The 12,352-nt window shown below is 54.7% G+C and overlaps 1 protein-coding gene across 4 annotated transcripts in view; it reads right to left on the bottom strand.

Moving 5' to 3' along the window:
* Window positions 1-12,352, bottom strand: part of ABR (ABR activator of RhoGEF and GTPase) — a 187,723-nt gene that overhangs the window by 52,004 nt on the left and 123,367 nt on the right. For all 4 annotated transcript variants that reach the window (XM_069603026.1, XM_069603029.1, XM_069603027.1 and 1 more), the window contains 4 exons: window positions 9,431-9,538; window positions 6,585-6,645; window positions 1,101-1,153; window positions 391-531 (listed from right to left, as the gene is read on the bottom strand). In XM_069603026.1, coding sequence (XP_069459127.1) covers window positions 391-531; window positions 1,101-1,153; window positions 6,585-6,645; window positions 9,431-9,538 — 363 coding nt within the window. The remainder of the gene's footprint in view (window positions 1-390; window positions 532-1,100; window positions 1,154-6,584; window positions 6,646-9,430; window positions 9,539-12,352) is intronic.

Raw genomic sequence — 12,352 nt, 5'->3', positions numbered from 1 at the left:
TACTGTGCTCTTTATTTCTAGTCCAGTGATGCTGCTGATCTGATAGGAGGTACCAGTCCACAGCCCAGAGGTCTGGGACCCAGAGCTAAAGGATCCAGTTCCGACACTGATAGCCAAGAGACCTTGTGTGGGAGATCTGGAGAGACTCTCCAGGCCCCCGTTTCCTCATCTGCCTCCGTGGGCCATGATGAAGAGTAATGAGATGCTGGACTTAAGCTGTTGGCCCAGGACCTGAAGGCCTGTCCTTGGCTGGGACTCGGGGGTCAGGGTTGGAGAGCCACCGGGCATCGGGCGGTGGTGCCCACGTGAGCAGGAGAGCAGGAATGGGCGAGCTGGTGCCGGGCACCCTCCTCACCCTGGGGGCCAAGCCCCACTGGGTCCTGAGCTCACCTCCCCCTTGGGGGTTGTGACTGCAGTCCGGCGGGGGTCGATGTCCTCATTGATGCTGGACAGGAAGTTCTGGGAGATGCGGAGGGCATCCTGTAGCAGCGGGTAGTCTGGGTGGTCCACAGGTGTGTGCTTCAGCAGGTCCTGGGAAGGATGGGGTGGTGAGACGGGGGGAGCGGGGTGGGGCTTAGCGAGAAGACAGTGGGGAGAACTCAATCCTCACTGAAAGAATTCCAAGGGGGGCAACTAGGGACCCTTACTCTAACTTGGTCATGCCTGCAAACGCTGAACTAAGAATTAGGGTTAGAGCAGCAGGGCAGTGGTGCCCCTTTATTACTGCTGCAGTCATTATTTTTGTCCCTGGCCGTGCAGACCAGGTGGAGTCTCCTCTCACCAGGCAGCTGGGAGAGACACCCCCCACTTACCCTACAGCTGCTCCAAGGACACTGGAGACCAGGCAAGGAATGAGGAGGCAGGAAGTGCCTGCCTCCCAGGGAGCATTTGGCCAAAAGTCAAGCTTAGTGGCCAAGCTATTTTTAGACCCTGGGCCCATCAGCATGGCCACCACAGGCCAGGCAGGTGCAGTCAGGGCCCAGGGACCCTCTGCCCAACTCCCCGCACGGGCTGTTGGCAGTGACCAGCGCTTGTGCACCCTGGGCTCGGTCCCCCCAACTCCTAAGCCCTCCCTGGCCACTCAGCGGGGAGACACTCACATGTAGGACCAGGGTGCTCCTGGTGACTCGGTCAATGGGCTTGTAGAGCAGAGCTGTTGGGGAAGCAGCAACAGGGACAGGTCAGATGAAAGACAGGGAGCAGTTTGAGACCTGAGGGGCCAGCCTGTGCCCTGAGCTGCCTCTCTCCCCTGCGTGGACGTCCACTCACAGGAGGCCAAAGTGGATTCCACAGCAACCACACCTCCATTCTCACCCTAAAAGACAGACACACAGCTCTCTGGTGACCTCAGCCCCCTCCCACCCACCTCCTCTTGTCTCCCACTGGACATGATTTCTTGAAGGGCTATTTGTCCCCCAGGCCTGTCCCAACCTGACCAGGCTCCTAGCAGACACAGATGCTCCTCTGGACCCTCTGCTGAAATTATACAGCCTTACCCCTAACAGCTCTGGGACAATAGGGGTCACACCCAGGACCCCAGACTGCAGGAAGGAGACACTGTTTTCCCAGGGAGAGAGGTGTCCCCATATCCCATCATTCTCATATCCCTCTGGTCCAAGGCCTGGCCCTGCCAGCTGGGAATGCCATGCTTTGTTCTGAGCCACGCAGTTGACCTCATCTCCACGAGGAAGACCCCTGTCCATGCCCTCAACACCCTCCTGGCTGAGGACCAGGGAGGCATGCCTGATGGCCATGGAGAGGCTCTGTTCTCAAGTGGCAGCTGATGGGTAAAGATTTCCGAAAGGAATTCAGGTGGGGCCTCGAGTTAGAAAGTCCCTGAAGAGGCTGGGAAAATGCAAGCTCAGCAGGACCCCCCCACACACCATGGGCCACACCCTTCGGCGACCAGGACACCAAATGAGGATTGCCAGGATTCAAGGGAACAGGTGAAGGTGGCAGCTGGCCGACCAACACTTCCAAACAAAACTCCTGTGGCAGCTGCGCCCTGCCCCTCCCAGCCTGGGTGGTTCAGCTCTGGTCCTGCACCTTTGCCCACGGGGTCATGACCTCTGTCCTGCTGTAGGAGCAGTAAGAGGCAGGATGCTGGTCTGGCGAGCAGGACCAGAGTGGGTGTCCCATGGGATCGGGCTGTGACAGGTACCAGGGCTGACACTCATGTCCCAGCCAGCCCCCAAACCGAAGAGTTCCCCAAGGCCCTGGATATTAATACCCTGCGCATTGCTAAATGGTCACTTTGGGAAACAATCTGCTGGCTACGGAGAAGATGCAGTCTCAGCGGTGTGCCCTGAGCCTCATCTGCTGGCTTTGCTTGGCAGCCCGTTAGAATCAGTGGGGAACTCTCAAAAGATTCAGATGCCTCTTTTTCCCTCTCCCATCAGCTAAACATCAGGCTCTGCTGGGCAGAACCTAGGCATCAGCATTTTTACAAAGCTCCTTTGTGGATTCTGAGATGTCATAAGGGTTGAAAACCACTGCTTCATGCAAACACCTCCCATGATTTATTTGCAGCCCTTTCTTAATCTAGCAACTTTAGAACCCCTCCCCGTCCAAGGGCTATGGGAGCTAGAATGGACAAGATCAGGTTGGCCTATCCTAGGACAATGAGGTTACAGATTAGTCACCAGCCCAGGAGGGGCAAGTTCTGAGGCTGTCTAGGGCAGTGGTCCCCAACCTTTTTGGCACCAGGGACCGGTTTGCTGGAAGACAATTTTTCCATGGATCAGGAAGAGGGGCATGGTTTCAGGGTGATTCAAGTGCACTGCATTTATTGTATACTCTGATTTATTCTTATTATTATATCAGCTCCACCTCAGATCATCAGGCTTGAGATCCTGGAGGTTGGGGACCCCTGGTCTAGGGTACCCACCTGTGGCTCAGCCCATCTGCAGGGCAGGGGGAAATCACTCTCTGAGAACCCCAGAGAGCCAGAGAAAATGCAAGTTCAGCAGACACCAGCCAGAGTGGGCTCTCGAGTTCCCACCCAGAGAAAGTTGATACTGCAGCGTCAGCCCCCTCCATCCCTCTGCTGGGTCCCAGGAGGAAGAGGTTTCTGACTAAGCTCAGAGGTCTGCACAAATGGCGGGTTGGGTTTCAGAGGGGTTATTAATATGCCTCGAGTCACCTCAAGAGTCCACTTGATTGTGGCCATGGAATGAGTCCTAATGTATCAGCCCCAGGTTGGGGAGGGGCAGCTGGGAGGAAGGTGGGGAGAGGCCAAGAGCAAGGACAGGGCCCCGGGGCCGCGGTCAGATATGGAGGGAACCAGGGTGGCCGTGATAGGCGTGCTCCCCACGCCCCACACCTGCCTCCCCTGAGAATGCAGAGTGCACAGCCCACCTTCTCCCACCCATACACACCTGCTCCCTGCCTCTGCTTCTCCCCTTCTAGACCCTGCTCCTCAGCGTGAGGTTCTCATTTCTGGGGCTACACCGTTCACCAAGTTGCAATGCCCGTCTCTCCCCCTCCTCCTCAAAGCCTTCCCCCATCAGGGCTTTCACAACCAACATTCACAGTGCCTAAAAGACAAGCCATGACCTGTGCAAGGTGGGTCTCTCTCTCTAGCTTGCTGAGCACTTTACTCCGTGTCCAATGGCACTGTTTTACATGTGCTATTTCCTTTTAGTTAAAAAAGGAAGGGACTGTCCTGGTGGTCCAGTGGCTAAGACTCCACGCTCCCAACACATGTGGCCCCGAGTTCTACCCTTGGTCAGGGAACTAGACCCCACATACTGCAACGAAAGATCCTATGTGCCACAACTAAGACCGGGCATAGCCAAATAAACAAAGGAATAAATACACTTTTTTTTTTAAAAAGGAAAGCAATGATCACTAGTCCTATTTTACATATGCAGAAAATTCTCCAAAGTACAGAGAAGTTTCATGTAACTTGCTCACAATCACAAAGCTGTAAGAGACAGCTGGGTTTTGAATGTAGGTCTACCAGTGCTCCCTAATTTTGAGCCGTCCCCCTCCATGGGGGAGGGCAGCATCAGCAGAAGCCCAATGGTCCTTTGAGAGGGCTCTGGGAAAGATTCATCACGGAGTGGATGAGCTGGCCTCTCTTTTTGGCAAGGTGAGCCCCCTCCTTAGGGGCCTGAGTCAGACTTCCTTTGCCTCCCACCCCACCAGCCATGTTTGGCATGGAGCCCTGGAGGGTGGACATTCGGTTCATAACCACTAAGGCAGACAACTGCAGTGGTGGTGGTTTAATTGCTAGGTCCTGTCCGACTCTTGCAACCCCATGGATTGTAGTCCGCCACGCTCCTCTGTCCATGGGATTTCTCAGGCATGAATACTGGAGAGTGGGTTGTCATTTCCTTCTCCAGGGAATCGTCCTGACCCAGGAATCAAACCCAGGTCTCCTGCATTGCAGGCGGAGTCTTTACTGACTGAGCTACTACAAGGCAAGCCCAGAGTGAGCCCTAAGTCACTCAGCCTCCCTGGGACCTCAGACCAGCACCCTTTGGAGGGGCTGAGAAGGTTCAAACAGTGTGGTCAGCAAGGGCCCCTTCGCACCTGACCCCTCACACTTTGAAGCTGACTTCATCTCAGGGGTGGAAGAAACCCTGAACTTCAGGTCCCGGGCCTGTTTCACTAAAACTAAGCTTCCTTTTTGGGGAAGAAAGAGGAAGCAAAGGGCCGACTGTTTCCTCTTCAGAGAGGCAGAGTGGAGACTTGACCAACTCCCGGGCCAAATGGAGAAGGGCATTTCCCCTCTGATCTTCAACCAGGCCAGCTTCAAGTCCAGACTGTCAGGATCTGAGCTGAGGGGTGGGGCCCAGGGCAGCCTCTGCCCGCTGACTAGTGCTCCCCGCGCTGTCCAGCTGGGACAGCCAGAGAGGGGCGACCTCAGGGTCTCTCCATCATGAGCAGTCTTCTATACAGGACATCTAAGAAGGGGAGGGGGCAGCTGATCGTGCAGAGGTCACAGGGAAGAGCCCGGAAAACCTCAGCATCGCTCCTCCGGCAAGCTGCCGCCCCCCTCTGTTCAGCCTTCAACAAGGAGCTCCAGGTTACCACGGAGACATGAAAGCAAAGTGACTGAGAGAAGCTGAGACAAAACGCCTGCCTGGTGGGAGGGAAGACGGTCCTGAAAGCAGCTGCCTGCCCTAGGGGCCCAGAGCAGCAGGACGGGGGCATCACTTGACCCTTATGCCCCTGCCAAAGCAGCCTGGGTCATCCTGAAGGTACCTCTTGCCCTGGAAGGTGGGGCCTGCCGGCTTCAGGACACCTACCTCTTCGCCTAGGCTGGTGCCAGCCTCCTCTGAGCCGAGAACCTGGGTGGCAGCACCCACCTGTCTCGGGACCCCTGTCCCCGAGGGAGCTGCAGAGGATGCTCCGTCTGGCCCCCGGCCCCCCACCCATTGTACGGTGGGGGTGTGACCTTCACAAAGCAGCAACCTGCCACGCCCCCCTCTCCCACCAGCACTCACTGCCGATCTTCTGCACTAAGTGACAAGACCTCAGCTCGAGGGTCTCCAGTGGTTAGGAACGAACCCACTGGGGGCTACCCAATTCCTTCTTTCCACGTTCTCCCGTGGCCTGTTCACAGAGGAGAGGGCCAAGGCAGCGTGTGCGCTCAGAGCACACAATACCCTGGCGGCTCACCACCCTCTCCTCTCGCCCGAAACAAAGAGACTCCCAACTTCTCCCTCCAGCCGGAGCTGGCACCCTCCGGGCCCGAGGCGCTGCCATCCGGACCATCTGGCCCTCTCCGATCGGCCCCTGCCGACCCCTCTCCAGCCCCGGGCTGGCCACCCCTGTGGGTGCAGCCTTGCCACTTTTTCTCCTTGACAGCCTCTCCAGGAAGTTGCTCCCAGCCTCTGGAGCTTAGCTGCGAATTCCCCTCAGATCCTCGGAGGAGCCTGGCACCTTCAGCCCGGTCCTCCCATTTCCAAGCCCCTCTGCCTGGAGTGGCCCCCAGACTTCAACTCCAGGTTGGAAGCTGGCTGCCTGGGGGTTAACACAAGTCCAGCCACTTGTTCCCCTTCCCTGCCCTGCTGCACCCCCCAAACCTTGCCAGCCACGTTTCCGCCCCCTCTATCCACCTCCTCCATCTGGCCCCCAGAGGTGGGAGGACACCCCCACCTCCCGCGAGAGGGGGCCTGGGTTACCATAGGTGCAGTTACAGCAGAAGCGAATAATGAGAAGTATTTCCATGGCAGCCTGCGTCCCCGTGGCGGGAGCGTGCGGCCATCGCTCCGGGCTCCCCGGCTCCCCTCAGCGGCCCGGCCACTCAGCCACCTTCGCAGCTGCGGCTGCACAGCCTCCAGAACCAAGCAGCCGCTTCTGAGTGCGCCTCTAGCCAGGGGGAGGGGAGGGAGGGCGGCGCGCGTGGAGCGGGGAGGAGGAGGGGAGCGAGGCGCCTGCTGGCATCCTAAGGAGGAGCACGTTTGTAGCTGGCCAGCTGCCTGGGGACAGAGGCTGGATTCCTCCTCGCGTGCACGCGCTCACACACACACACACACGCGCGCGCATGCGAGTACGTGTGCACACACCTACAAGCCGGGCACAAAGCCAGACAAAGGAAGGTGACTGTTAATCCAACCCCTTCCCCATAGTACCTTCCATAGTGACTGATGTGTGGCTGTCCCTGGAGTCCTTGGGACCTTTCACCTTGAGTTCCTGCCAAACAGAGGAGAGGAATCATTCTACCGGGCCCAGCCCCAGCCCGGGCCTCCCCATTCCCCATGGTGAACACGGCAGGAAGCAGGGCTCCGAGACCCAGGGGTGCAAACAGCAGCAAAGGGACCAAGACTGACAGACACGGGGGCTCTGTTCTGCCTCTCTGACCCCAGAGCCCCTGGGCCACGCCCGTCAACTCCTGGAGCCTCCTGGGGTCCAGCAGCTGATGCAGACAAGGAGGGACTCTGGGGACCAGAGAGGACTGTGATTGCGGCTGGTGCTCCTCAGGCCTGTCCCCTAAAGCCCCTCCTCAACTTTAGGGGGGGCCTTCAGAGGATGAGCAAGAATGGGACCACCCTTTCATCACCACCAGCAGCAGCCACTGCTGCACAGCAGCTCAGGGCACACAGGGTTTTAGTGGACAAGCACCAGCATACCAGCTGGTCTTTGGGCATGAGCAGCCCTGGAGAGGAGGAGACAGGGGTCCCACATGCCTTTATGGGGGCAGCAGGGAAGTGGTGCGCCTGGGGCCAAGAGGTGCAGGGCAGTCCGACCTCTACTTCACCCATATCGAGAGGGACTCACCCAGCCACCAGCCCCAGCTGCACTCCCCACCTACTGTGCCTGGGCTGGACATCCGAGCCCACAAACTGCCGGGAAGGAAACAGCAACACCCCTCGGGATGCCACACAAAGTGACGGGGGGTGCTGGCAACAGGCCCCAGGGATGGCTTATCTGATCTAACCTCTTTCATCTGCCTTCAGGACAGAGGTTCCAGCTCCGGCCCTTTGCCAGTGGACCAGTGTGGCCTGTAACTGGAGTTGTAACGCAATCTCCCCTTGGAAGACTGAGTACATGGAGTGGGGGCTCCCAGGGGACTGTCAGCAGGAAGGTGGGGGTGAGGTGAGGCCAAGGTCAGGGACCAGGTGATGCTGTCTGCTCTGCCTGGGAGGAAATGCCCAAGCAGCAGGCACTCGACACTTGCTACTCCTGCCTCAAGCTGTTTCTAGACAGAGGAAAACCCCCAGGGATGAGCCTGGGGCATGGGGGTGGGAAAAAGTGAGGTTCCTCAGCTTCTCAAGGCTGTGTCTCTGGCTGGTGTCTAGATTCCCAGCTTTAGGGAATTTTTCTCCATGCCCGCTTCCAGTGCAGCCTAGAGGTACAAAATCACTCCGCGGCAGAGGAGAAGGGCCTAATTGCAGTAATGAAGTGGCAGCGCTAGTAGGGAGCAACTGCGACCGCGCGTGAGTCAGGGTGAGGAGCCACTGGCAGCCGGCCACGCGCCTCGCTCTGCCCTTGTGGGGCTGCTGGCTTTGAGGCAGGCTTGGCGATGAGCACAGGGGTTTCTGTTGCTGCTGGGGTAGGGAACAGAGAACAGGCAGTCAGCCCAGGCTAAGAGGAGACCCTCTCCCACTCTCTAGACAATACATGACCCAGGCACCCAGGCAGCCTTGGCAGGGCCACTCGAACACAGACAGGGACCACCCTTTCTCCAGCCTCACTGCTCCACGTACTGGGACCTTCCTACCCCTCGCTCCACACCATCCTTCCAGGCAGAGGGTGACTCACCTGATCCCTGGGTTTGGGGGATGAAAAGGAGCTCAGCTCTCTGTCTGCCCCCGTGAAATGTGTTTGCACGTGGAAGGGAAGTGTTAGCAAACCCAGTGTGGCTACAGATCACATCCACGTTATTCCAATCCAGCTTTGATGGGTAATCAAGCTCACACTTTCATCTCCATCTGCCCAACACGTGTGTTCCCTCTCGGCTGATTTCAAACTTGGGTATAACCCTTATCACCCTAGTAGCTTCCCAAAAACTATCCTGCATCTCACCAACTTTTCTAGCATTGGAGCTGAGAAAGCAAAGGATCGAGAGAGGCCTATACAGCAGGACTTCCAAAACTGCAGAAAGAGCTCCCTCTCCTTGGAATCAGACATTCTCTTACCCTGAGCTTGGAGCTGGGGACTTTGATTGTAAAGCCAGTGCCTTAGGCTGGGGGGTATCCCTGAGATCTTTTTGGCTCAAGCGGTGAGCTGGCCTGTGCTCCTGAAGAATTCTAGGACACTTCCTGGACACAAGTGTTGACGGCAGATGATGTCACATCTTTGCCTTGTAGAGGAAGATGGAGGCGGGGCTGGACTCTCCCCAGAGACAGACAGGCATATTCCCAGCCAGAGGGTCTAGAGCTTCTTCTCCAGATAAGGGGCCCTTGTCCTCTCTCTGTGAGATTTCGAGGATCTTAAAGGATCACCTAGTCTAGACTCCTTCAAGCCTCTCTGATTATAAGAATCACCTGGGCAAGCTTGTTTGAAAAAAAAAAAAAACAGACTCCTGGGCCCCACCCCAAACCTTCTGAATTGAAGCTCCAGGGAAGGTGCCTGAAGATCTGCATTTCAGTCTGCAGGTGGTTCTTGTCAAGCAGACTTGGGGTAAGCTGGACCAATCCAGATAGGTCCCTCTACAGCAGAGGACGTACACCCAAGAGAAGGAACTGATTTGCTTAAGGTTACCCCAGTGTGGGAGAATTCTGCCTTTTTTCTTTTTGCTTCCCCCGTTCTAACACAGAATAACCTAAAACAAAATAACAAAATCATATAGAAATCGATATTCTTATATTAAGAAGGAAAATGTCAAGGGCAAACAAGCAAATGTCAGGCTGTTACCCATCAGGGGAACTATTTTTCTCATGGCCAAGCAGAAGAGGAGAGGCTCTAAGTCTGGAAGGCTCTGACCAGCCCCTCAAAACCCTGAGTCGTAGGGGTGGCAGTGCAGGGAGCTGCCCACCTCGGAGATCTTCTGGAACTGGTTGTTAGACTGGCTGCACTTCTCAGCTGTCTCCAGAGCGACTTTATAGTTATCCACAAATGCTTTGTACACACCAAGCTGGCTGGCCTGCAGGGAGAAGAGAGAGGAGGGCAGGAGTGGGATGGGGAGAAAGGATTAATGAATGGATGAAAGCATAACCAGAGCACCTGGAGCTCCCTTAGCACTCAGAACCTCTAACTCAGTCCAAATGGCTAGCTGGGAGCAGAGAGAAAAGGCAGGAATGAACATACTACAGTATCCCTTTGAACTCCACAGTTTCCATGGAAACTGGCTCAGCCAATAGGGTTAACAAGGGGGTTTGGGGGGTTGGGGGGAGCAGGGCAGGGCCTTTGTTGGCTTGCTAAAACTCAGCTCATAGCAGCATTTGGCTTTATTTAGCATCATCAAAGTCTTGCACAGTTTGAAGCCCCTTAATGCCTCACACGTCTTTCACATCCTGGAATTAGCTGAAGCAGGGGGAAACAGGGAGGGGGGTGGGCACATGTGGCTTGCTCAGGGCTCCACTCCCCGTGCTGAGAGTGGGGAACTGCATTTAAAGGCACAGTCCCCACTTCCCTTGGCCTCCAGGTCCCTGTCCCCACCTCCTCAGCCTTCGAGGAGCCAGAGGTCCTTCTTCTCTACACATCTGCCTGTCAGTCTGCACCTAACACAAAGCTTTCCCCGGCTTAGGACCACACAGAGCCTCGTCTTCTCAGGGAGGCAGAACAGATGCCATCAGCCCTTATTGCAAAAGGGGAAATCGAGTTTCATTAATTCAATTCTGCAGATGTATTTATGGAAAGCCTTCTCTGTGCTGTGCATGTGTGTTTGCTCTTACAGGAGCAAAGGGTGGAAATTCAAATTGAACCACAATGAGATACTATTTCATCCCCATCAATCTGGTCAAAATTTAAAAGTCTAATGATATTAAGAGTCAGAAAGAATGTAGGAAAACAGGAACTTTTAAAGACTGCCTGTGGGTGGTGCAAATTGGTATAATTATTTGGAAAGTAATTTGTCAATAACTAATAAAGTTGAAAATACATACAGTTCAGCCTACTACTGAGCATATCCTCTTCTACATACAGACCCCAGGGCTATGCTGTCCAATACGGGAGCCACTTGCTACATGTTGTCAGTCATTTAGTCGTGTCTGACTCTTTGCAACCCCGTGGACTTGTAGCCCGCCAGGCTCCTCTGTCCATGGAATTTCCCAGGCAAGAATACTGGAGTGGGTAGCCATTCGCTTCACCAGAGGATCTTCCTGACCCAGGGATTGAACCCGAGTCTCCTGCACTGCAGGCAGATTCGTTACCGTCTGAGCCACCAGGGAAGCCCTGCGCATGGATACTGAGCACCTGAAACGTGGCTAGTCCAGATGGAGGTGGGGTATCAGTGCAAAACACATACTGGGTTTCACAGGCTTCACACGCAAAAGAGAATGTAAATTATCTAATTCCTTAATCTTGACTGCATACGGAAATGATCATATTTTGACTCTATCAAGCTAAATAGAATACATTCTTCACATTAATTTCACCTGTTTATTTCTACTGAGTGTGGCTGCTGCTAGAAAAATTTACATTATATATGTGGCTCACACTATTATTTTTACTAGAAAGCACTGCTCTAGAGAAACTTGCATGTGTGTGTGCACAAGGAAGTGTAAACACAGGTATTTTACCCACTTCATTTTTCCTTTTGTGAAAAGACTGCAAACCAATGCTCACAAAGAAAGGAGCCCATACACACTGCGCAGTTAAAATGAATGAACTAGATCTCTGTGTAGCAACGATGACAAGTTTCAAAATGAGTGCCGATGGAATGGCAAAATATGATACATATATACACACTTTTCTACACCTTAAAAGTAACTGCAGCGCTTTAAGAAGATACAGATATGTAGCAAAAACCACAAACTGCAGCCTAAAAGACTACACACCAAATTCATGCCAGTAGCTGCTTCTAGATTGAGAGGAAGGGCAAGAGGAAAGGGTGGCAGAGAGAGATGAACGTCATCCCCATCTGCAATGCTTTAGCTTCTTGATTAAAAAGTCTTTCGCTATATCTTCAGAGAGTGGCTGTAGCTCAAACCGTAAAGAATCTGCCTGCAACGCAGGAGACCCATGTTCAATCCCTGGGTCAGGAAGATCCCCTAGAGGAGGGAATGGCAACCCACTCCAGTATTCTTGCCTGGAGAATTCCATGGACAGAGGAACGTGGTGAGCTACACTCCATGGTTGCAAAGAGTCGGACATGACTGAGTGACTAACACTACTACTATGAAATCTTCAGAGCTTCATGTCTATTAATTCTGGGAGGTGAGTGTATTGCTGTTTGCTACATTATTCTCTAGATTTTCTGGTTAAGTTGTTCGTCAATGAAGTAGCAAGGAAATTCAGCTGCTGGGACCTTCTACCCACCAAGGTGCGGGGATGGGGGTGGGTAGGGGAGGAAGTGTGCTGCCCCTGAGCCCTGCCCAGACAGACTCTGCTTTCTGCAGAATAGCTGCACTCCTCAAGGACCCAAAGAGGTGGGCTAGGGGACCTGGAGCCCTCCAGGGCAGAGACAGCTCAAGGAAGCTGGCAGGTGGGGCCCAGGAAAGCCAGAGGAAAAAGTGAGACCCGAGATGCTTAAGAAGCCAGGGCCAGAGCCGTGCAGGTCTCAGCCCCAGCTGGGCCAGACTTTTCAGAAATGGGCAGGGGTGGGAAGGGATGGAGTTTGCTTCCTCTTCCAGGGAGTGTCCTGGCCCCTGGTGTCCTAGGCTACAGGGGCGTGCTAGACAGTTGCTTCCTAAACCAGGATTACTGACATCCTTCCAGGTACACATCCTCCTTGTCACCTTCCCATGAGAGGGATACAGGCTGGGGGCTCAGGGTGGAGTGCTACCTTCCTAACCCA

Source organism: Ovis canadensis, chromosome 11, assembly GCF_042477335.2.
Source record: "Ovis canadensis isolate MfBH-ARS-UI-01 breed Bighorn chromosome 11, ARS-UI_OviCan_v2, whole genome shotgun sequence".
Taxonomy (NCBI): domain Eukaryota; kingdom Metazoa; phylum Chordata; class Mammalia; order Artiodactyla; family Bovidae; genus Ovis; species Ovis canadensis.
This window is presented reverse-complemented; position numbering and strand designations above follow the sequence as displayed.